The sequence below is a fragment of the Oncorhynchus gorbuscha genome, unplaced genomic scaffold, assembly GCF_021184085.1.
Source record: "Oncorhynchus gorbuscha isolate QuinsamMale2020 ecotype Even-year unplaced genomic scaffold, OgorEven_v1.0 Un_scaffold_2192, whole genome shotgun sequence".
NCBI lineage: Eukaryota > Metazoa > Chordata > Actinopteri > Salmoniformes > Salmonidae > Oncorhynchus > Oncorhynchus gorbuscha.
Window position 1 is genome coordinate 35,589 of NW_025746765.1, and position 24,333 is coordinate 59,921.

The 24,333-nt window shown below is 48.2% G+C and overlaps 1 protein-coding gene across 1 annotated transcript; it reads right to left on the minus strand.

Moving 5' to 3' along the window:
* Positions 1–149: 149 nt before the first annotated feature.
* LOC124025134 (integumentary mucin C.1-like) lies at positions 150–23,690 on the minus strand (the record flags this gene model as incomplete). Its single annotated transcript, XM_046338800.1, has 3 exons — positions 150–188; positions 816–866; positions 23,643–23,690. Coding segments are annotated over 3 exons (138 nt in total), but the record flags the coding sequence as incomplete, so codon positions are not given.
* Positions 23,691–24,333: the final 643 nt, after the last annotated feature.

The window sequence follows — 24,333 nt, forward strand, 5'->3', positions numbered from 1 at the left end:
GCTGAAGTTGTAGTTGTTGTAGAAGGTGCTGCAGTCACTATGGTCGTAAGAACAGCAGTTGTTGTAGTAGGAGCTGCACTGGTTGTCATAGTAGGTTGTGGAGTTGCAGTGGTCGTAGGAGCAGCAGTCGTTGTAGTTAGGGCTGCAATGGTTGTCGTAGATGCTAAAGTTGTTGTAGTAGCTGCAGTTGTCGTGGGGGCTACAGTTGTTGTAGGTGCTGTTGTTGTGGTTGTCGTAGGAGCTGAAGTTGTAGTTGTTGTAGCAGGAGCTGCAGTGGTTGTCGTAATCGGTTCTGGAGTTGTAGTGGTCGTTGGAGCAGCAGTGGTTGTAGTTAGAGCTTCTATGGTTGTCGTAGAGGCAGCTGCTGTGGTTGACGTAGGAGCTACAGTTGTTGTATCAGGAGCTGTAGTTGTGATTGTTGTAGTAAGTACAGCAGGTGGAGTGGTTGTGGTAGCTGCAGTTGTAGTAAGTACAGCAGGTGGAGTGGTCGTGGTAGCTACAGTTGTAGGAACTGCAGGAGTTGTAGTAGGTGCCGTTGTTATGGTTGTCGTAGGAGCTGAAGTTGTAATTGTTGTAGAAGGTGCTGCAGTCACTGTGGTCGTAAGAACAGCAGTTGTTGTAGTAGGAGCTGCACTGGTTGTCGTAGTAGCTTGTGGAGTTGCAGTGGTCGTAGGAGCAGCAGTTGTTGTCGTGGGAACTGCAGTTGTTGTAGGTGCTGTTGTTGTGGTTGTCGTAGGAGCTGAAGTTGTAGTTGTTGTAGCAGGAGCTGCAGTCACTGTGGTCGTAAGAACAGCAGTTGTTGTAGTAGGAGCTGCACTGGTTGTCGTAGTAGGTTGTGGAGTTGCAGTGGTCGTAGGAGCAGCAGTTGTTGTAGTTAGGGCTGCAATGGTTGTCGTAGATGCTATTGTTGTGGTTGTCGTAGGAGCTGAAGTTGTAGTTGTTGTAGCAGGAGCTGCAGTGTTTGTCGTAATAGGTTCTGGAGTTGTAGTGGTCGTTGGAGCAGCAGTGGTTGTAGTTAGAGCTTCTATGGTTGTCGTAGAGGCAGCTGCTGTGGTTGACTTAGGAGCTACAGTTGTTGTATCAGGATCTGTCGTTGTGATTGTTGTAGTAAGTACAGCAGGTGGAGTGGTCGTGGTAGCTACAGTTGTAGGAACTTCAGAAGTTGTAGTAGGTGCCGTAGTTATGGTTGTCGTAGGAGCTGAAGTTGTAGTTGTTGTAGAAGGTGCTGCAGTCAATGTGGTCGTAAGAACAGCAGATGTTGTAGTAGGAGCTGCACTGGTTGTCGTAGTAGGTTGTGGAGTTGCAGTGGTCATAGGAGCAGCAGTTGTTGTAGTTAGGGCTGCAATGGTTGTCGTAGATGCTAAAGTTGTTGTAGGAGCTGCAGTTGTCGTGGGAGCTACAGTTGTTGTAGGTGCTGTTGTTGTGGTTGTCGTAGGAGCTGAAGTTGTAGTTGTTGTAGCAGGAGCTGCAGTGGTTGTCGTAATAGGTTCTGGAGTTGGAGTGGTCGTTGGAGCAGCAGTGGTTGTAGTTAGAGCTTCTATGGTTGTCGTAGAGGCAGCTGCTGTGGTTGACGTAGGAGCTACAGTTGTTGTATCAGGATCTGTCGTTGTGATTGTTGTAGTAAGTACAGCAGGTGGAGTGGTCGTGGTAGCTACAGTTGTAGGAACTTCAGAAGTTGTAGTAGGTGCCGTAGTTATGGTTGTCGTAGGAGCTGAAGTTGTAGTTGTTGTAGAAGGTGCTGCAGTCAATGTGGTCGTAAGAACAGCAGATGTTGTAGTAGGAGCTGCACTGGTTGTCGTAGTAGGTTGTGGAGTTGCAGTGGTCATAGGAGCAGCAGTTGTTGTAGTTAGGGCTGCAATGGTTGTCGTAGATGCTAAAGTTGTTGTAGGAGCTGCAGTTGTCGTGGGAGCTACAGTTGTTGTAGGTGCTGTTGTTGTGGTTGTCGTAGGAGCTGAAGTTGTAGTTGTTGTAGCAGGAGCTGCAGTGGTTGTCGTAATAGGTTCTGGAGTTGGAGTGGTCGTTGGAGCAGCAGTGGTTGTAGTTAGAGCTTCTATGGTTGTCGTAGAGGCAGCTGCTGTGGTTGACGTAGGAGCTACAGTTGTTGTATCAGGATCTGTCGTTGTGAATGTTGTAGTAAGTACATCAGGTGGAGTGGTCTTGGTAGCTACAGTTGTAGGAACTTCAGAAGTTGTAGTAGGTGCCGTAGTTATGGTTGTCGTAGGAGCTGAAGTTGTAGTTGTTGTAGAAGGTGCTGCAGTCACTGTGGTCGTAAGAACAGCAGATGTTGTAGTAGGAGCTGCACTGGTTGTCGTAGTAGGTTGTGGAGTTGCAGTGGTCGTAGGAGCAGCAGTCGTTGTAGTTAGGGCTGCAACGGTTGTCGTAGATGCTAAAGTTGTTGTAGGAGCTGCAGTTGTCGTGGGGGCTACAGTTGTTGTAGGTGCTGTTGTTGTGGTTGTCGTAGGAGCTGAAGTTGTAGTTGTTGTAGCAGGAGCTGCAGTGGTTGTCGTAATCGGTTCTGGAGTTGTAGTGGTCGTTGGAGCAGCAGTGGTTGTAGTTAGAGCTTCTATGGTTGTCGTAGAGGCAGCTGCTGTGGTTGACGTAGGAGCTACAGTTGTTGTATCAGGATCTGTCGTTGTGATTGTTGTAGTAAGTACATCAGGTGGAGTGGTCTTGGTAGCTACAGTTGTAGGAACTTCAGAAGTTGTAGTAGGTGCCGTAGTTATGGTTGTCGTAGGAGCTGAAGTTGTAGTTGTTGTAGAAGGTGCTGCAGTCACTGTGGTCGTAAGAACAGCAGATGTTGTAGTAGGAGCTGCACTGGTTGTCGTAGTAGGTTGTGGAGTTGCAGTGGTCGTAGGAGCAGCAGTCGTTGTAGTTAGGGCTGCAATGGTTGTCGTAGATGCTAAAGTTGTTGTAGGAGCTGCAGTTGTCGTGGGGGCTACAGTTGTTGTAGGTGCTGTTGTTGTGGTTGTCGTAGGAGCTGAAGTTGTAGTTGTTGTAGCAGGAGCTGCAGTGGTTGTCGTAATCGGTTCTGGAGTTGTAGTGGTCGTTGGAGCAGCAGTGGTTGTAGTTAGAGCTTCTATGGTTGTCGTAGAGGCAGCTGCTGTGGTTGACATAGGAGCTACAGTTGTTGTATCAGGAGCTGTAGTTGTGATTGTTGTAGTAAGTACAGCAGGTGGAGTGGTCGTGGTAGCTACAGTTGTAGGAACTGCAGGAGTTGTAGTAGGTGCCGTTGTTATGGTTGTCGTAGGAGCTGAAGTTGTAGTTGTTGTAGAAGGTGCTGCAGTCACTATGGTCGTAAGAACAGCAGTTGTTGTAGTAGGAGCTGCACTGGTTGTCATAGTAGGTTGTGGAGTTGCAGTGGTCGTAGGAGCAGCAGTCGTTGTAGTTAGGGCTGCAATGGTTGTCGTAGATGCTAAAGTTGTTGTAGTAGCTGCAGTTGTCGTGGGGGCTACAGTTGTTGTAGGTGCTGTTGTTGTGGTTGTCGTAGGAGCTGAAGTTGTAGTTGTTGTAGCAGGAGCTGCAGTGGTTGTCGTAATCGGTTCTGGAGTTGTAGTGGTCGTTGGAGCAGCAGTGGTTGTAGTTAGAGCTTCTATGGTTGTCGTAGAGGCAGCTGCTGTGGTTGACGTAGGAGCTACAGTTGTTGTATCAGGAGCTGTAGTTGTGATTGTTGTAGTAAGTACAGCAGGTGGAGTGGTTGTGGTAGCTGCAGTTGTAGTAAGTACAGCAGGTGGAGTGGTCGTGGTAGCTACAGTTGTAGGAACTGCAGGAGTTGTAGTAGGTGCCGTTGTTATGGTTGTCGTAGGAGCTGAAGTTGTAATTGTTGTAGCAGGAGCTGCAGTCACTGTGGTCGTAAGAACAGCAGTTGTAGTAGGAGCTGCACTGGTTGTCGTAGTAGGTTGTGGAGTTGCAGTGGTCGTAGGAGCAGCAGTTGTTGTAGGTGCTGTTGTTGTGGTTGTCGTAGGAGCTGAAGTTGTAGTTGTTGTAGCAGGAGCTGCAGTCACTGTGGTCGTAAGAACAGCAGTTGTTGTAGTAGGAGCTGCACTGGTTGTCGTAGTAGGTTGTGGAGTTGCAGTGGTCGTAGGAGCAGCAGTTGTTGTAGTTAGGGTTGCAATGGTTGTCATAGATGCTAAAGTTGTTGTAGGAGCTGCAGTTGTCGTGGGAGCTACAGTTGTTGTAGGTGCTGTTGTTGTGGTTGTCGTAGGAGCTGAAGTTGTAGTTGTAGCAGGAGCTGCAGTGGTTGTCGTAATAGGTTCTGGAGTTGTAGTGGTCGTTGGAGCAGCAGTGGTTGTAGTTAGAGCTTCTATGGTTGTCGTAGAGGCAGCTGCTGTGGTTGACGTAGGAGCTCCAGTTGTTGTATCAGGAGCTATAGTTGTGATTGTTGTAGAAGGTGCTGCAGTCACTGTGGTCGTAAGAACAGCAGTTGTTGTAGTTATGGCTGCAATGGTTGTCGTAGATGCTAAAGTTGTTGTAGGAGCTGCAGTTGTCGTGGGAGCGACAGTTGTTGTAGGTGCTGTTGTTGTGGTTGTCGTAGGAGCTGAAGTTGTAGTTGTTGTAGCAGGAGCTGCAGTGGTTGTCGTAATAGGTTCTGGAGTTGTAGTGGTCGTTGGAGAAGCAGTGGTTTTAGTTAGAGCTTCTATGGTTGTCGTAGAGGCAGCTGCTGTGGTTGACGTAGGAGCTACAGTTGTTGTATCAGGAGCTGTAGTTGTGATTGTTGTAGTAAGTACAGCAGGTGGAGTGGTCGTGGTAGCTACAGTTGTAGGAGCTGCAGAAGTTGTAGTAGGTGCCGTAGTTATGGTTGTCGTAGGAGCTGAAGTTGTAGTTGTTGTAGAAGGTGCTGCAGTCACTGTGGTCGTAAGAACAGCAGTTGTTGTAGTAGGAGCTGCACTGGTTGTCGTAGTAGCTTGTGGAGTTGCAGTGGTCGTAGGAGCAGCAGTTGTTGTCGTGGGAACTACAGTTGTTGTAGGTGCTGTTGTTGTGGTTGTCGTAGGAGCTGAAGTTGTAGTTGTTGTAGCAGGAGCTGCAGTCACTGTGGTCGTAAGAACAGCAGTTGTTGTAGTAGGAGCTGCACTGGTTGTCGTAGTAGGTTGTGGAGTTGCAGTGGTCGTAGGAGCAGCAGTTGTTGTAGTTAGGGCTGCAATGGTTGTCGTAGATGCTAAAGTTGTTGTAGGAGCTGCAGTTGTCGTGGGGGCTACAGTTGTTGTAGGTGCTGTTGTTGTGGTTGTCATAGGAGCTGAAGTTGTAGTTGTTGTAGCAGGAGCTGCAGTGGTTGTCGTAATCGGTTCTGGAGTTGTAGTGGTCGTTGGAGCAGCAGTGGTTGTAGTTAGAACTTCTATGGTTGTCGTAGAGGAAGCTGCTGTGGTTGACGTAGGAGCTACAGTTGTTGTATCAGGAGCTGTAGTTGTGATTGTTGTAGTAAGTACAGCAGGTGGAGTGGTCGTGGTAGCTACAGTTGTAGGAACTGCAGGAGTTGTAGTAGGTGCCGTTGTTGTGGTTGTCGTAGGAGCTGAAGTTGTAGTTGTTGAAGAAGGTTCTGCAGTCACTGTGGTCGTAAGAACAGCAGTTGTTGTAGTCGGAGCTGCACTGGTTGTCATAGTAGATTGTGGAGTTGCAGTGGTCGTAGGAGCAGCAGTCGTTGTAGTTAGGGCTGCAATGGTTGTCGTAGATGCTAAAGTTGATGTAGGAGCTGCAGTTGTCGTGGGGGCTACAGTTGTTGTAGGTGCTGTTGTTGTGGTTGTCGTAGGAGCTGAAGTTGTAGTTGTTGTAGCAGGAGCTGCAGTGGTTGTCGTAATCGGTTCTGGAGTTGTAGTGGTCGTTGGAGCAGCAGTGGTTGTAGTTAGAGCTTCTATGGTTATCGTAGAGGCAGCTGCTGTGGTTGACATAGGAGCTACAGTTGTTGTATCAGGAGCTGTAGTTGTGATTGTTGTAGTAAGTACAGCAGGTGGAGTGGTCGTGGTAGCTACAGTTGTAGGAACTGCAGGAGTTGTAGTAGGTGCCGTTGTTATGGTTGTCGTAGGAGCTGAAGTTGTAGTTGTTGTAGAAGGTGCTGCAGTCACTATGGTCGTAAGAACAGCAGTTGTTGTAGTAGGAGCTGCACTGGTTGTCATAGTAGGTTGTGGAGTTGCAGTGGTCGTAGGAGCAGCAGTCGTTGTAGTTAGGGCTGCAATGGTTGTCGTAGATGCTAAAGTTGTTGTAGTAGCTGCAGTTGTCGTGGGGGCTACAGTTGTTGTAGGTGCTGTTGTTGTGGTTGTCGTAGGAGCTGAAGTTGTAGTTGTTGTAGCAGGAGCTGCAGTGGTTGTCGTAATCGGTTCTGGAGTTGTAGTGGTCGTTGGAGCAGCAGTGGTTGTAGTTAGAGCTTCTATGGTTGTCGTAGAGGCAGCTGCTGTGGTTGACGTAGGAGCTACAGTTGTTGTATCAGGAGCTGTAGTTGTGATTGTTGTAGTAAGTACAGCAGGTGGAGTGGTCGTGGTAGCTACAGTTGTAGGAACTGCAGGAGTTGTAGTAGGTGCCATTGTTGTGGTTGTCGTAGGAGCTGAAGTTGTAGTTGTTGTAGAAGGTTCTGCAGTCACTGTGGTCGTAAGAACAGCAGTTGTTGTAGTAGGAGCTGCACTGGTTGTCGTAGTAGGTTGTGGAGTTGCAGTGGTCGTAGGAGCAGCAGTTGTTGTAGTTAGGGTTGCAATGGTTGTCGTAGATGCTAAAGTTGTTGTAGGAGCTGCAGTTGTTGTGGGAACTACAGTTGTTGTAGGTGCTGTTGTTGTGGTTGTCGTAGAAGCTGAAGTTGTAGTTGTTGTAGCAGGAGCTGCAGTGGTTGTCGTAATAGGTTCTGGAGTTGTAGTGGTCGTTGGAGCAGCAGTGGTTGTAGTTAGAGCTTCTATGGTTGTCGTAGAGGCAGCTGCTGTGGTTGACGTAGGAGCTACAGTTGTTGTATCAGGAGCTGTAGTTGTGATTGTTGTAGTAAGTACAGCAGGTGGAGTGGTTGTGGTAGCTACAGTTTTAGGAACTGCAGGAGTTGTAGTAGGTGTTGTTGTTATGGTTGTCGTAGGAGCTGAAGTTGTAGTTGTTGTAGAAGGTTCTGCAGTCACTGTGGTCGTAAGAACAGCAGTTGTTGTAGTAGGAGCTGAACTGGTTGTCGTAGTAGGTTGTGGAGTTGCAGTGGTCGTAGGAGCAGCAGTTGTTGTAGTTAGGGCTGCAATGGTTGTCGTAGATGCTAAAGTTGTTGTAGGAGCTGCAGTTGTTGTGGGAACTACAGTTGTTGTAGGTGCTGTTGTTGTGGTTGTCGTAGAATCTGAAGTTGTAGTTGTTGTAGCAGGAGCTGCACTGGTTGTCATAGTAGGTTGTGGAGTTGCAGTGGTCGTAGGAGCAGCAGTCGTTGTAGTTAGGGCTGCAATGGTTGTCGTAGATGCTAAAGTTGTTGTAGTAGCTGCAGTTGTCGTGGGGGCTACAGTTGTTGTAGGTGCTGTTGTTGTGGTTGTCGTAGGAGCTGAAGTTGTAGTTGTTGTAGCAGGAGCTGCAGTGGTTGTCGTAATCGGTTCTGGAGTTGTAGTGGTCGTTGGAGCAGCAGTGGTTGTAGTTAGAGCTTCTATGGTTGTCGTAGAGGCAGCTGCTGTGGTTGACGTAGGAGCTACAGTTGTTGTATCAGGAGCTGTAGTTGTGATTGTTGTAGTAAGTACAGCAGGTGGAGTGGTCGTGGTAGCTACAGTTGTAGGAACTGCAGGAGTTGTAGTAGGTGCCATTGTTGTGGTTGTCGTAGGAGCTGAAGTTGTAGTTGTTGTAGAAGGTTCTGCAGTCACTGTGGTCGTAAGAACAGCAGTTGTTGTAGTAGGAGCTGCACTGGTTGTCGTAGTAGGTTGTGGAGTTGCAGTGGTCGTAGGAGCAGCAGTTGTTGTAGTTAGGGTTGCAATGGTTGTCGTAGATGCTAAAGTTGTTGTAGGAGCTGCAGTTGTTGTGGGAACTACAGTTGTTGTAGGTGCTGTTGTTGTGGTTGTCGTAGAAGCTGAAGTTGTAGTTGTTGTAGCAGGAGCTGCAGTGGTTGTCGTAATAGGTTCTGGAGTTGTAGTGGTCGTTGGAGCAGCAGTGGTTGTAGTTAGAGCTTCTATGGTTGTCGTAGAGGCAGCTGCTGTGGTTGACGTAGGAGCTACAGTTGTTGTATCAGGAGCTGTAGTTTTGATTGTTGTAGTAAGTACAGCAGGTGGAGTGGTTGTGGTAGCTACAGTTTTAGGAACTGCAGGAGTTGTAGTAGGTGTTGTTGTTATGGTTGTCGTAGGAGCTGAAGTTGTAGTTGTTGTAGAAGGTTCTGCAGTCACTGTGGTCGTAAGAACAGCAGTTGTTGTAGTAGGAGCTGAACTGGTTGTCGTAGTAGGTTGTGGAGTTGCAGTGGTCGTAGGAGCAGCAGTTGTTGTAGTTAGGGCTGCAATGGTTGTCGTAGATGCTAAAGTTGTTGTAGGAGCTGCAGTTGTTGTGGGAACTACAGTTGTTGTAGGTGCTGTTGTTGTGGTTGTCGTAGAAGCTGAAGTTGTAGTTGTTGTAGCAGGAGCTGCAGTGGTTGTCGTAATAGGTTCTGGAGTTGTAGTGGTCGTTGGAGCAGCAGTGGTTGTAGTTAGAGCTTCTATGGTTGCCGTAGAGGCAGCTGCTGTGGTTGACGTAGGAGCTACAGTTGTTGTATCAGGAGCTGTAGTTGTGACTGTAGTAAGTACAGCAGGTGGAGTGGTTGTGGTAGCTACAGTTGTAGTAAGTACAGCAGGTGGAGTGGTCGTGGTAGCTACAGTTGTAGGAACTGCAGGAGTTGTAGTAGGTGCCGTTGTTATGGTTGTCGTAGGAGCTGAATTTGTAATTGTTGTAGAAGGTTCTGCAGTCACTGTGGTCGTAAGAACAGCAGTTGTTGTAGTAGGAGCTGCACTGGTTGTCGTAGTAGGTTGTGGAGTTGCAGTGGTCGTAGGAGCAGCAGTTGTTGTAGTTAGGGCTGCAATGGTTGTCGTAGATGCTAAAGTTGTTGTAGGAGCTGCAGTTGTTGTGGGAACTACAGTTGTTGTAGGTGCTGTTGTTGTGGTTGTCGTAGAAGCTGAAGTTGTAGTTGTTGTAGCAGGAGCTGCAGTGGTTGTCGTAATAGGTTCTGGAGTTGTAGTGGTCGTTGGAGCAGCAGTGGTTGTAGTTAGAGCTTCTATGGTTGTCGTAGAGGCAGCTGCTGTGGTTGACGTAGGAGCTACAGTTGTTGTATCAGGAGCTGTAGTTGTGATTGTTGTAGTAAGTACAGCAGGTGGAGTGATCGTGGTAGCTATAGTTGTAGGAACTGCAGAAGTTGTAGTAGGTGCCGTAGTTATGGTTGTCGTAGGAGCTGAAGTTGTAGTTGTTGTAGAAGGTGCTGCAGTCACTGTGGTCGTAAGAACAGCAGTTGTTGTAGTAGGAGCTGCACTGGTTGTCGTAGTAGGTTGTGGAGTTGCAGTGGTCGTAGGAGCAGCAGTTGTTGTCGTGGGAGCTACAGTTGTTGTAGGTGCTGTTGTTGTGGTTGTCGTAGGAGCTGAAGTTGTAGTTGTTGTAGCAGGAGCTGCAGTCACTGTGGTCGTAAGAACAGCAGTTGTTGTAGTAGGAGCTGCACTGGTTGTCGTAGTAGGTTGTGGAGTTGCAGTGGTCGTAGGAGCAGCAGTTCTTGTAGTTAGGGCTGCAATGGTTGTCATAGATGCTAAAGTTGTTGTAGGAGCTGCAGTTGTCGTGGGAGCTACAGTTGTTGTAGGTGCTGTTGTTGTGGTTGTCGTAGGAGCTGAAGTTGTAGTTGTTGTAGCAGGAGCTGCAGTGGTTGTCATAATAGGTTCTGGAGTTGTAGTGGTCGTTGGAGCAGCAGTGGTTGTAGTTAGAGCTTCTATGGTTGTCGTAGAGGCCGCTGCTGTGGTTGACGTAGGAGCTACAGTTGTTGTATCAGGAGCTGTAGTTGTGACTGTTGTAGTAAGTACAGCAGGTGGAGTGGTCGTGGTAGCTACAGTTGTAGGAACTGCAGGAGTTGTAGTAGGTGCCGTTGTTATGGTTGTCGAAGGAGCTGAAGTTGTAGTTGTTGTAGAAGGTTCTGCAGTCACTGTGGTCATAAGAACAGCAGTTGTTGTAGTAGGAGCTGCACTGGTTGTCGTAGTAGGTTGTGGAGTTGCAGTGGTCGTAGGAGCAGCAGTTGTTGTAGTTAGGGCTGCAATGGTTGTCGTAGATGCTAAAGTTGTTGTAGGAGCTGCAGTTGTCGTGGGAACTACAGTTGTTGTAGGTGCTGTTGTTGTGGTTGTCGTAGAAGCTGAAGTTGTAGTTGTAGCAGGAGCTGCAGTGGTTGTCGTTGTAGTGGTCGTTGGAGCAGCAGTGGTTGTAGTTAGAGCTTCTATGGTTGTCGTAGAGGCAGCTGCTGTGGTTGACGTAGGAGCTCCAGTTGTTGTATCAGGAGCTGTAGTTGTGATTGTTGTAGAAGGTGCTGCAGTCACTGTGGTCGTAAGAACAGCAGTTGTTGTAGTTATGGCTGCAATGGTTGTCGTAGATGCTAAAGTTGTTGTAGGAGCTGCAGTTGTCGTGGGAGCGACAGTTGTTGTAGGTGCTGTTGTTGTGGTTGTCGTAGGAGCTGAAGTTGTAGTTGTTGTAGCAGGAGCTGCAGTGGTTGTCGTAATAGGTTCTGGAGTTGTAGTGGTCGTTGGAGAAGCAGTGGTTTTAGTTAGAGCTTCTATGGTTGTCGTAGAGGCAGCTGCTGTGGTTGACGTAGGAGCTACAGTTGTTGTATCAGGAGCTGTAGTTGTGATTGTTGTAGTAAGTACAGCAGGTGGAGTGGTCGTGGTAGCTACAGTTGTAGGAACTGCAGAAGTTGTAGTAGGTGCCGTAGTTATGGTTGTCGTAGGAGCTGAAGTTGTAGTTGTTGTAGAAGGTGCTGCAGTCACTGTGGTCGTAAGAACAGCAGTTGTTGTAGTAGGAGCTGCACTGGTTGTCGTAGTAGCTTGTGGAGTTGCAGTGGTCGTAGGAGCAGCAGTTGTTGTCGTGGGAACTACAGTTGTTGTAGGTGCTGTTGTTGTGGTTGTCGTAGGAGCTGAAGTTGTAGTTGTTGTAGCAGGAGCTGCAGTCACTGTGGTCGTAAGAACAGCAGTTGTTGTAGTAGGAGCTGCACTGGTTGTCGTAGTAGGTTGTGGAGTTGCAGTGGTCGTAGGAGCAGCAGTTGTTGTAGTTAGGGCTGCAATGGTTGTCGTAGATGCTATTGTTGTGGTTGTCGTAGGAGCTGAAGTTGTAGTTGTTGTAGCAGGAGCTGCAGTGGTTGTCGTAATAGGTTCTGGAGTTGTAGTGGTCGTTGGAGCAGCAGTGGTTGTAGTTAGAGCTTCTATGGTTGTCGTAGAGGCAGCTGCTGTGGTTGACGTAGGAGCTACAGTTGTTGTATCAGGATCTGTCGTTGTGATTGTTGTAGTAAGTACAGCAGGTGGAGTGGTCGTGGTAGCTACAGTTGTAGGAACTTCAGAAGTTGTAGTAGGTGCCGTAGTTATGGTTGTCGTAGGAGCTGAAGTTGTAGTTGTTGTAGAAGGTGCTGCAGTCAATGTGGTCGTAAGAACAGCAGATGTTGTAGTAGGAGCTGCACTGGTTGTCTTAGTAGGTTGTGGAGTTGCAGTGGTCATAGGAGCAGCAGTTGTTGTAGTTAGGGCTGCAATGGTTGTCGTAGATGCTAAAGTTGTTGTAGGAGCTGCAGTTGTCGTGGGAGCTACAGTTGTTGTAGTTGCTGTTGTTGTGGTTGTCGTAGGAGCTGAAGTTGTAGTTGTTGTAGCAGGAGCTGCAGTGGTTGTCGTAATAGGTTCTGGAGTTGGAGTGGTCGTTGGAGCAGCAGTGGTTGTAGTTAGAGCTTCTATGGTTGTCGTAGAGGCAGCTGCTGTGGTTGACGTAGGAGCTACAGTTGTTGTATCAGGATCTGTCCTTGTGATTGTTGTAGTAAGTACATCAGGTGAAGTGGTCTTGGTAGCTACAGTTGTAGGAACTTCAGAAGTTGTAGTAGGTGCCGTAGTTATGGTTGTCGTAGGAGCTGAAGTTGTAGTTGTTGTAGAAGGTGCTGCAGTCACTGTGGTCGTAAGAACAGCAGTTGTTGTAGTAGGAGCTGCACTGGTTGTCGTCGTAGGAGCAGCAGTTGTTGTAGTTAGGGCTGCAATGGTTGTCGTAGATGCTAAAGTTGTTGTAGGAGCTGCAGTTGTCGTGGGAGCTACAGTTGTTGTAGGTGCTGTTGTTGTGGTTGTCGTAGGAGCTGAAGTTGTAGTTGTTGAAGAAGGTTCTGCAGTCACTGTGGTCGTAAGAACAGCAGTTGTTGTAGTAGGAGCTGCACTGGTTGTCATAGTAGGTTGTGGAGTTGCAGTGGTCGTAGGAGCAGCAGTCGTTGTAGTTAGGGCTGCAATGGTTGTCGTAGATGCTAAAGATGATGTAGGAGCTGCAGTTGTCGTGGGGGCTACAGTTGTTGTAGGTGCTGTTGTTGTGGTTGTCGTAGGAGCTGAAGTTGTAGTTGTTGTAGCAGGAGCTGCAGTGGTTGTCGTAATCGGTTCTGGAGTTGTAGTGGTCGTTGGAGCAGCAGTGGTTGTAGTTAGAGCTTCTATGGTTATCGTAGAGGCAGCTGCTGTGGTTGACGTAGGAGCTACAGTTGTTGTATCAGGAGCTGTCGTTGTGATTATTGTAGTAAGTACAGCAGGTGGAGTGGTCGTGGTAGCTACAGTTGTAGGAACTGCAGATGTTGTAGTAGGTGCCGTAGTTATGGTTGTCGTAGGAGCTGAAGTTGTAGTTGTTGTAGAAGGTGCTGCAGTCACTGTGGTCGTAAGAACAGCAGTTGTTGTAGTAGGAGCTGCACTGGTTGTCATAGTAGGTTGTGGAGTTGCAGTGGTCGTAGGAGCAGCAGTCGTTGTAGTTAGGGCTGCAATGGTTGTCGTAGATGCTAAAGTTGTTGTAGGAGCTGCAGTTGTCGTGGGAGCTACAGTTGTTGTAGGTGCTGTTGTTGTGGTTGTCGTAGGAGCTGAAGTTGTAGTTGTTGTAGCAGGAGCTGCAGTGGTTGTCGTAATCGGTTCTGGAGTTGTAGTGGTCGTTGGAGCAGCAGTGGTTGTAGTTAGAGCTTCTATGGTTGTCGTGGAGGCAGCTGCTGTGGTTGACGTAGGAGCTACAGTTGTTGTATCAGGAGCTGTCGTTGTGATTATTGTAGTAAGTACAGCAGGTGGAGTGGTCGTTGTAGCTACAGTTGTAGGAACTGCAGATGTTGTAGTAGGTGCCGTTGTTATGGTTGTCGTAGGAGCTGAAGTTGTAGTTGTTGTAGAAGGTGCTGCAGTCACTGTGGTCGTAAGAACAGCAGTTGTTGTAGTAGGAGCTGCACTGGTTGTCATAGTAGGTTGTGGAGTTGCAGTGGTCGTAGGAGCAGCAGTCGTTGTAGTTAGGGCTGCAATGGTTGTCGTAGATGCTAAAGTTGTTGTAGGAGCTGCAGTTGTCGTGGGGGCTACAGTTGTTGTAGGTGCTGTTGTTGTGGTTGTCGTAGGAGCTGAAGTTGTAGTTGTTGTAGCAGGAGCTGCAGTGGTTGTCGTAATCAGTTCTGGAGTTGTAGTGGTCGTTGGAGCAGCAGTGGTTGTAGTTAGAGCTTCTATGGTTGTCATAGAGGCAGCTGCTGTGGTTGACGTAGGAGCTACAGTTGTTGTATCAGGAGCTGTAGTTGTGATTGTTGTAGTAAGTACAGCAGGTGGAGTGGTCGTGGTAGCTACAGTTGTAGGAACTGCAGGAGTTGTAGTAGGTGCCGTTGTTGTGGTTGTCGTAGGAGCTGAAGTTGTAGTTGTTGAAGAAGGTTCTGCAGTCACTGTGGTCGTAAGAACAGCAGTTGTTGTAGTAGGAGCTGCACTGGTTGTCTTAGTAGGTTGTGGAGTTGCAGTGGTCGTAGGAGCAGCAGTTGTTGTAGTTAGGGTTGCAACGGTTGTCGTAGATGCTAAAGTTGTTGTAGGAGCTGCAGTTGTCGTGGGAGCTACAGTTGTTGTAGGTGATGTTGTTGTGGTTGTCGTAGGAGCTGAAGTTGTAGTTGTTGTAGCAGGAGCTGCAGTGGTTGTCATAATCGGTTCTGGAGTTGTAGTGGTCGTTGGAGCAGCAGTAGTTGTAGTTAGAGCTTCTATGGTTGTCGTGGAGGCAGCTGCTGTGGTTGACGTAGGAGCTACAGTTGTTGTATCAGGAGCTGTCGTTGTGATTATTGTAGTAAGTACAGCAGGTGGAGTGGTCGTGGTAGCTACAGTTGTAGGAACTGCAGGAGTTGTAGTAGGTGCCATTGTTGTGGTTGTCGTAGGAGCTGAAGTTGTAGTTGTTGTAGAAGGTTCTGCAGTCACTGTGGTCGTAAGAACAGCAGTTGTTGTAGTAGGAGCTGCACTGGTTGTCGTAGTAGGTTGTGGAGTTGCAGTGGTCGTAGGAGCAGCAGTTGTTGTAGTTAGGGCTGCAACGGTTGTCGTAGATGCTAAAGTTGTTGTAGGAGCTGCAGTTGTCGTGGGAGCTACAGTTGTTGTAGGTGCTGTTGTTGTGGTTGTCGTAGGGGCTGAAGTTGTAGTTGTTGTCATAATAGGTTCTGGAGTTGTAGTGGTTGTTGGAGCAGCAGTGGTTGTAGTAAGAGCTTCTATGGTTGTCGTAGAGGCAGCTGCTGTGCTTGACGTAGGAGCTACAGTTGTTGTATCAGGAGCTGTAGTTGTGATTGTTGTAGTAAGTACAGCAGGTGGAGTGGTCGTGGTAGCTACAGTTGTAGGAACTGCAGGAGTTGTAGTAGGTGCCGTTGTTATGGTTGTCGTAGGAGCTGAAGTTGTAGTTGTTGTAGAAGGTGCTGCAGTCACTATGGTTGTAAGAACAGCAGTTGTTGTAGTAGGAGCTGCACTGGTTGTCATAGTAGGTTGTGGAGTTGCAGTGGTCGTAGGAGCAGCAGTTGTTGTAGTTAGGGCTGCAATGGTTGTCGTAGATGCTAAAGTTGTTGTAGGAGCTGCAGTTGTCGTGGGAGCTACAGTTGTTGTAGGTGCTGTTGTTGTGGTTGTCGTAGGAGCTGAAGTTGTAGTTGTTGTAGCAGGAGCTGCAGTGGTTGTCGTAATCGGTTCTGGAGTTGTAGTGGTCGTTGGAGCAGCAGTGGTTGTAGTTAGAGCTTCTATGGTTGTCGTAGAGGCAGCTGCTGTGGTTGACGTAGGAGCTACAGTTGTTGTATCAGGAGCTGTCGTTGTGATTATTGTAGTAAGTACAGCAGGTGGAGTGGTCGTGGTAGCTACAGTTGTAGGAACTGCAGATGTTGTAGTAGGTGCCGTAGTTATGGTTGTCGTAGGAGCTGAAGTTGTAGTTGTTGTAGAAGGTGCTGCAGTCACTGTGGTCGTAAGAACAGCAGTTGTTGTAGTAGGAGCTGCACTGGTTGTCATAGTAGGTTGTGGAGTTGCAGTGGTCGTAGGAGCAGCAGTCGTTGTAGTTAGGGCTGCAATGGTTGTCGTAGATGCTAAAGTTGTTGTAGGAGCTGCAGTTGTCGTGGGGGCTACAGTTGTTGTAGGTGCTGTTGTTGTGGTTGTCGTAGGAGCTGAAGTTGTAGTTGTTGTAGCAGGAGCTGCAGTGGTTGTCGTAATAGGTTCTGGAGTTGTAGTGGTCGTTGGAGCAGCAGTGGTTGTAGTTAGAGCTTCTATGGTTGTCGTAGAGGCAGCTGCTGTGGTTGACGTAGGAACTACAGTTGTTGTATCAGGAGCTGTAGTTGTGATTGTTGTAGTAAGTACAGCAGGTGGAGTGGTCGTGGTAGCTACAGTTGTAGGAACTGCAGGAGTTGTAGTAGGTGCCGTTGTTATGGTTGTCGTAGGAGCTGAAGTTGTAGTTGATGTAGAAGGTGCTGCAGTCACTGTGGTCGTAAGAACAGCAGTTGTTGTAGTAGGAGCTGCACTGGTTGTCGTAGTAGATTGTGGAGTTGCAGTGGTCGTAGGAGCAGCAGTTGTTGTAGTTAGGGCTGCAATGGTTGTCGTAGATGCTAAAGTTGTTGTAGGAGCTGCAGTTGTCGTGGGAGCTACAGTTGTTGTAGGTGCTGTTGTTGTGGTTGTCGTAGGAGCTGAAGTTGTAGTTGTTGTAGCAGGAGCTGCAGTGGTTGTCGTAATCGGTTCTGGAGTTGTAGTGGTCGTTGGAGCAGCAGTGGTTGTAGTTAGAGCTTCTATGGTTGTCGCGGAGGCAGCTGCTGTGGTTGACGTAGGAGCTACAGTTGTTGTATCAGGAGCTGTCGTTGTGATTATTGTAGTAAGTACAGCAGGTGGAATGGTCGTGGTAGCTACAGTTGTAGGAACTGCAGATGTTGTAGTAGGTGCCGTTGTTATGGTTGTCGTAGGAGCTGAAGTTGTAGTTGTTGTAGAAGGTGCTGCAGTCACTGTGGTCGTAAGAACAGCAGTTGTTGTAGTAGGAGCTGCACTGGTTGTCATAGTAGGTTGTGGAGTTGCAGTGGTCGTAGGAGCAGCAGTCGTTGTAGTTAGGGCTGCAATGGTTGTCGTAGATGCTAAAGTTGTTGTAGGAGCTGCAGTTGTCGTGGAGGCTACAGTTGTTGTAGGTGCTGTTGTTGTGGTTGTCGTAGGAGCTGAAGTTGTAGTTGTTGTAGCAGGAGCTGCAGTGGTTGTCGTAATCGGTTCTGGAGTTGTAGTGGTCGTTGGAGCAGCAGTGGTTGTAGTTAGATCTTCTATGGTTGTCGTAGAGGCAGCTGCTGTGGTTGACGTAGGAGCTACAGTTGTTGTATCAGGAGCTGTAGTTGTGATTGTTGTAGTAAGTACAGCAGGTGGAGTGGTCGTGGTAGCTACAGTTGTAGGAACTGCATGAGTTGTAGTAGGTGCCGTTGTTGTGGTTGTCGTAGGAGCTGAAGTTGTAGTTGTTGAAGAAGGTTCTGCAGTCACTGTGGTCGTAAGAACAGCAGTTGTTGTAGTAGGAGCTGCACTGGTTGTCTTAGTAGGTTGTGGAGTTGCAGTGGTCGTAGGAGCAGCAGTTGTTGTAGTTAGGGTTGCAACGGTGGTCGTAGATGCTAAAGTTGTTGTAGGAGCTGCAGTTGTCGTGGGAGCTACAGTTGTTGTAGGTGATGTTGTTGTGGTTGTCGTAGGAGCTGAAGTTGTAGTTGTTGTAGCAGGAGCTGCAGTGGTTGTCGTAATCGGTTCTGGAGTTGTAGTGGTCGTTGGAGCAGCAGTGGTTGTAGTTAGAGCTTCTATGGTTGTCGTAGAGGCAGCTGCTGTGGTTGACGTAGGAGCTACAGTTGTTGTATCAGGAGCTGTAGTTGTGATTGTTGTAGTAAGTACAGCAGGTGGAGTGGTCGTGGTAGCTACAGTTGTAGGAACTGCATGAGTTGTAGTAGGTGCCGTTGTTGTGGTTGTCGTAGGAGCTGAAGTTGTAGTTGTTGAAGAAGGTTCTGCAGTCACTGTGGTCGTAAGAACAGCAGTTGTTGTAGTAGGAGCTGCACTGGTTGTCTTAGTAGGTTGTGGAGTTGCAGTGGTCGTAGGAGCAGCAGTTGTTGTAGTTAGGGTTGCAACGGTGGTCGTAGATGCTAAAGTTGTTGTAGGAGCTGCAGTTGTCGTGGGAGCTACAGTTGTTGTAGGTGATGTTGTTGTGGTTGTCGTAGGAGCTGAAGTTGTAGTTGTTGTAGCAGGAGCTGCAGTGGTTGTCGTAATCGGTTCTGGAGTTGTAGTGGTCGTTGGAGCAGCAGTGGTTGTAGTTAGAGCTTCTATGGTTGTCGTGGAGGCAGCTGCTGTGGTTGACGTAGGAGCTACAGTTGTTGTATCAGGAGCTGTCGTTGTGATTATTGTAGTAAGTACAGCAGGTGGAGTGGTCGTGGTAGCTACAGTTGTAGGAACTGCAGGAGTTGTAGTAGGTGCCATTGTTGTGGTTGTCGTAGGAGCTGAAGTTGTAGTTGTTGTAGAAGGTTCTGCAGTCACTGTGGTCGTAAGAACAGCAGTTGTTGTAGTAGGAGCTGCACTGGTTGTCGTAGTAGGTTGTGGAGTTGCAGTGGTCGTAGGAGCAGCAGTTGTTGTAGTTAGGGCTGCAACGGTTGTCGTAGATGCTAAAGTTGTTGTAGGAGCTGCAGTTGTCGTGGGAGCTACAGTTGTTGTAGGTGCTGTTGTTGTGGTTGTCGAAGGGGCTGAAGTTGTAGTTGTTGTCATAATAGGTTCTGGAGTTGTAGTGGTTGTTGGAGCAGCAGTGGTTGTAGTAAGAGCTTCTATGGTTGTCGTAGAGGCAGCTGCTGTGCTTGACGTAGGAGCTACAGTTGTTGTATCAGGAGCTGTAGTTGTGATTGTTGTAGTAAGTACAGCAGGTGGAGTGGTCATGGTAGCTACAGTTGTAGGAACTGCAGGAGTTGTAGTAGGTGCCGTTGTTATGGTTGTCGTAGGAGCTGAAGTTGTAGTTGTTGTAGAAGGTGCTGCAGTCACTATGGTCGTAAGAACAGCAGTTGTTGTAGTAGGAGCTGCACTGGTTGTCATAGTAGGTTGTGGAGTTGCAGTGGTCGTAGGAGCAGCAGTTGTTGTAGTTAGGGCTGCAATGGTTGTCGTAGATGCTAAAGTTGTTGTAGGAGCTGCAGTTGTCGTGGGGGCTACAGTTGTTGTAGGTGCTGTTGTTGTGGTTGTCGTAGGAGCTGAAGTTGTAGTTGTTGTAGCAGGAGCTGCAGTGGTTGTCGTAATCGGTTCTGGAGTTGTAGTGGTCGTTGGAGCAGCAGTGGTTGTAGTTAGCGCTTCTATGGTTGTCGTAGAGACAGCTGCTGTGGTTGACGTAGGAGCTACAGATGTTGTATCAGGAGCTGTAGTTGTGATTGTTGTAATAAGTACAGCAGGTGGAGTGGTCGTGGTAGCTACAGTTGTAGGAACTGCAGGAGTTGTAGTAGGTGCCATTGTTGTGGTTGTCGTAGGAGCTGAAGTTGTAGTTGTTGTAGAAGGTTCTGCAGTCACTGTGGTCGTAAGAACAGCAGTTGTTGTAGTAGGAGCTGCACTGGTTGTCGTAGTAGATTGTGGAGTTGCAGTGGTCGTAGGAGCAGCAGTTGTTGTAGTTAGGGCTGCAATGGTTGTCGTAGATGCTAAAGTTGTTGTAGGAGCTGCAGTTGTCGTGGGAGCTACAGTTGTTGTAGGTGCTGTTGTTGTGGTTGTCGTAGGAGCTGAAGTTGTAGTTGTTGTAGCAGGAGCTGCAGTGGTTGTCGTAATCGGTTCTGGAGTTGTAGTGGTCGTTGGAGCAGCAGTGGTTGTAGTTAGAGCTTCTATGGTTGTCGTGGAGGCAGCTGCTGTGGTTGACGTAGGAGCTACAGTTGTTGTATCAGGAGCTGTCGTTGTGATTATTGTAGTAAGTACAGCAGGTGGAGTGGTCGTGGTAGCTACAGTTGTAGGAACTGCAGATGTTGTAGTAGGTGCCGTTGTTATGGTTGTCGTAGGAGCTGAAGTTGTAGTTGTTGTAGAAGGTGCTGCAGTCACTGTGGTCGTAAGAACAGCAGTTGTTGTAGTAGGAGCTGCACTGGTTGTCATAGTAGGTTGTGGAGTTGCAGTGGTCGTAGGAGCAGCAGTCGTTGTAGTTAGGGCTGCAATGGTTGTCGTAGATGCTAAAGTTGTTGTAGGAGCTGCAATTGTCGTGGGGGCTACAGTTGTTGTAGGTGCTGTTGTTGTGGTTGTCGTAGGAGCTGAAGTTGTAGTTGTTGTAGCAGGAGCTGCAGTGGTTGTCGTAATCGGTTCTGGAGTTGTAGTGGTCGTTGGAGCAGCAGTGGTTGTAGTTAGAGCTTCTATGGTTGTCGTAGAGACAGCTGCTGTGGTTGACGTAGGAGCTACAGATGTTGTATCAGGAGCTGTAGTTGTGATTGTTGTAATAAGTACAGCAGGTGGAGTGGTCGTGGTAGCTACAGTTGTAGGAACTGCAGGAGTTGTAGTAGGTGCCATTGTTGTGGTTGTCGTAGGAGCTGAAGTTGTAGTTGTTGTAGAAGGTTCTGCAGTCACTGTGGTCGTAAGAACAGCAGTTGTTGTAGTAGGAGCTGCACTGGTTGTCGTAGTAGATTGTGGAGTTGCAGTGGTCGTAGGAGCAGCAGTTGTTGTAGTTAGGGCTGCAATGGTTGTCGTAGATGCTAAAGTTGTTGTAGGAGCTGCAGTTGTCGTGGGAGCTACAGTTGTTGTAGGTGCTGTTGTTGTGGTTGTCGTAGGAGCTGAAGTTGTAGTTGTTGTAGCAGGAGCTGCAGTGGTTGTCGTAATCGGTTCTGGAGTTGTAGTGGTCGTTGGAGCAGCAGTGGTTGTAGTTAGAGCTTCTATGGTTGTCGTGGAGGCAGCTGCTGTGGTTGACGTAGGAGCTACAGTTGTTGTATCAGGAGCTGTCGTTGTGATTATTGTAGTAAGTACAGCAGGTGGAGTGGTCGTGGTAGCTACAGTTGTAGGAACTGCAGATGTTGTAGTAGGTGCCGTTGTTATGGTTGTCGTAGGAGCTGAAGTTGTAGTTGTTGTAGAAGGTGCTGCAGTCACTGTGGTCGTAAGAACAGCAGTTGTTGTAGTAGGAGCTGCACTGGTTGTCATAGTAGGTTGTGGAGTTGCAGTGGTCGTAGGAGCAGCAGTCGTTGTAGTTAGGGCTGCAATGGTTGTCGTAGATGCTAAAGTTGTTGTAGGAGCTGCAATTGTCGTGGGGGCTACAGTTGTTGTAGGTGCTGTTGTTGTGGTTGTCGTAGGAGCTGAAGTTGTAGTTGTTGTAGCAGGAGCTGCAGTGGTTGTCGTAATCGGTTCTGGAGTTGTAGTGGTCGTTGGAGCAGCAGTGGTTGTAGTTAGAGCTTCTATGGTTGTCGTAGAGACAGCTGCTGTGGTTGACGTAGGAGCTACAGATGTTGTATCAGGAGCTGTAGTTGTGATTGTTGTAATAAGTACAGCAGGTGGAGTGGTCGTGGTAGCTACAGTTGTAGGAACTGCAGGAGTTGTAGTAGGTGCCATTGTTGTGGTTGTCGTAGGAGCTGAAGTTGTAGTTGTTGTAGAAGGTTCTGCAGTCACTGTGGTCGTAAGAACAGCAGTTGTTGTAGTAGGAGCTGCACTGGTTGTCGTAGTAGATTGTGGAGTTGCAGTGGTCGTAGGAGCAGCAGTTGTTGTAGTTAGGGCTGCAATGGTTGTCGTAGATGCTAAAGTTGTTGTAGGAGCTGCAGTTGTCGTGGGAGCTACAGTTGTTGTAGGTGCTGTTGTTGTGGTTGTCGTAGGAGCTGAAGTTGTAGTTGTTGTAGCAGGAGCTGCAGTGGTTGTCGTAATCGGTTCTGGAGTTGTAGTGGTCGTTGGAGCAGCAGTGGTTGTAGTTAGAGCTTCTATGGTTGTCGTGGAGGCAGCTGCTGTGGTTGACGTAGGAGCTACAGTTGTTGTATCAGGAGCTGTCGTTGTGATTATTGTAGTAAGTACAGCAGGTGGAGTGGTCGTGGTAGCTACAGTTGTAGGAACTGCAGATGTTGTAGTAGGTGCCGTTGTTATGGTTGTCGTAGGAGCTGAAGTTGTAGTTGTTGTAGAAGGTGCTGCAGTCACTGTGGTCGTAAGAACAGCAGTTGTTGTAGTAGGAGCTGCACTGGTTGTCATAGTAGGTTGTGGAGTTGCAGTGGTCGTAGGAGCAGCAGTCGTTGTAGTTAGGGCTGCAATGGTTGTCGTAGATGCTAAAGTTGTTGTAGGAGCTGCAGTTGTCGTGGAGGCTACAGTTGTTGTAGGTGCTGTTGTTGTGGTTGTCGTAGGAGCTGAAGTTGTAGTTGTTGTAGCAGGAGCTGCAGTGGTTGTCGTAATCGGTTCTGGAGTTGTAGTGGTCGTTGGAGCAGCAGTGGTTGTAGTTAGAGCTTCTATGGTTGTCATAGAGGCAGCTGCTGTGGTTGACGTAGGAGCTACAGTTGTTGTATCAGGAGCTGTAGTTGTGATTGTTGTAGTAAGTACAGCAGGTGGAGTGGTCGTGGTAGCTACAGTTGTAGGAACTGCATGAGTTGTAGTAGGTGCCGTTGTTGTGGTTGTCGTAGGAGCTGAAGTTGTAGTTGTTGAAGAAGGTTCTGCAGTCACTGTGGTCGTAAGAACAGCAGTTGTTGTAGTAGGAGCTGCACTGGTTGTCTTCGTAGGTTGTGGAGTTGCAGTGGTCGTAGGAGCAGCAGTTGTTGTAGTTAGGGTTGCAACGGTGGTCGTAGATGCTAAAGTTGTTGTAGGAGCTGCAGTTGTCGTGGGAGCTACAGTTGTTGTAGGTGATGTTGTTGTGGTTGTCGTAGGAGCTGAAGTTGTAGTTGTTGTAGCAGGAGCTGCAGTGGTTGTCGTAATCGGTTCTGGAGTTGTAGTGGTCGTTGGAGCAGCAGTGGTTGTAGTTAGAGCTTCTATGGTTGTCGTGGAGGCAGCTGCTGTGGTTGACGTAGGAGCTACAGTTGTTGTATCAGGAGCTGTCGTTGTGATTATTGTAGTAAGTACAGCAGGTGGAGTGGTCGTGGTATCTACAGTTGTAGGAACTGCAGGAGTTGTAGTAGGTGCCATTGTTGTGGTTGTCGTAGGAGCTGAAGTTGTAGTTGTTGTAGAAGGTTCTGCAGTCACTGTGGTCGTAAGAACAGCAGTTGTTGTAGTAGGAGCTGCACTGGTTGTCGTAGTAGGTTGTGGAGTTGCAGTGGTCGTAGGAGCAGCAGTTGTTGTAGTTAGGGCTGCAACGGTTGTCGTAGATGCTAAAGTTGTTGTAGGAGCTGCAGTTGTCGTGGGAGCTACAGTTGTTGTAGGTGCTGTTGTTGTGGTTGTCGTAGGGGCTGAAGTTGTAGTTGTTGTCATAATAGGTTCTGGAGTTGTAGTGGTTGTTGGAGCAGCAGTGGTTGTAGTAAGAGCTTCTATGGTTGTCGTAGAGGCAGCTGCTATGCTTGACGTAGGAGCTACAGTTGTTGTATCAGGAGCTGTAGTTGTGATTGTTGTAGTAAGTACAGCAGGTGGAGTGGTCGTGGTAGCTACAGTTGTAGGAACTGCAGGAGTTGTAGTAGGTGCCGTTGTTATGGTTGTCGTAGGAGCTGAAGTTGTAGTTGTTGTAGAAGGTGCTGCAGTCACTATGGTCGTAAGAACAGCAGTTGTTGTAGTAGGAGCTGCACTGGTTGTCATAGTAGGTTGTGGAGTTGCAGTGGTCGTAGGAGCAGCAGTTGTTGTAGTTAGGGCTGCAATGGTTGTCGTAGATGCTAAAGTTGTTGTAGGAGCTGCAGTTGTCGTGGGGGCTACAGTTGTTGTAGGTGCATTTGTTGTGGTTGTCGTAGGAGCTGAAGTTGTAGTTGTTGTAGCAGGAGCTGCAGTGGTTGTCGTAATCGGTTCTGGAGTTGTAGTGGTCGTTGGAGCAGCAGTGGTTGTAGTTAGAGCTTCTATGGTTGTCGTAGAGACAGCTGCTGTGGTTGACGTAGGAGCTACAGATGTTGTATCAGGAGCTGTAGTTGTGATTGTTGTAATAAGTACAGCAGGTGGAGTGGTCGTGGTAGCTACAGTTGTAGGAACTGCAGGAGTTGTAGTAGGTGCCATTGTTGTGGTTGTCGTAGGAGCTGAAGTTGTAGTTGTTGTAGAAGGTTCTGCAGTCACTGTGGTCGTAAGAACAGCAGTTGTTGTAGTAGGAGCTGCACTGGTTGTCATAGTAGGTTGTGGAGTTGCAGTGGTCGTAGGAGCAGCAGTCGTTGTAGTTAGGGCTGCAATGGTTGTCGTAGATGCTAAAGTTGTTGTAGGAGCTGCAGTTGTCGTGGGGGCTACAGTTGTTGTAGGTGCTTTTGTTGTGGTTGTCGTAGGAGCTGAAGTTGTAGTTGTTGTAGCTGGAGCTGCAGTGGTTGTCGTAATAGGTTCTGGAGTTGTAGTGGTCGTTGGAGCAGCAGTGGTTGTAGTTAGAGCTTCTATGGTTGTCGTAGAGGCAGCTGCTGTGGTTGACGTAGGAACTACAGTTGTTGTATCAGGAGCTGTAGTTGTGATTGTTGTAGTAAGTACAGCAGGTGGAGTGGTCGTGGTAGCTACAGTTGTAGGAACTGCAGGAGTTGTAGTAGGTGCCGTTGTTATGGTTGTCGTAGGAGCTGAAGTTGTAGTTGATGTAGAAGGTGCTGCAGTCACTGTGGTCGTAAGAACAGCAGTTGTTGTAGTAGGAGCTGCACTGGTTGTCGTAGTAGGTTGTGGAGTTGCAGTGGTCGTAGGAGCAGCAGTTGTTGTAGTTAGGGCTGCAATGGTTGTCGTAGATGCTAAAGTTGTTGTAGGAGCTGCAGTTGTCGTGGGAGCTACAGTTGTTGTAGGTGCTGTTGTTGTGGTTGTCGTAGGAGCTGAAGTTGTAGTTGTTGTAGCTGGAGCTGCAGTGGTTGTCGTAATCGGTTCTGGAGTTGTAGTGGTCGTTGGAGCAGCAGTGGTTGTAGTTAGAGCTTCTATGGTTGTCGTAGAGGCAGCTGCTGTGGTTGAC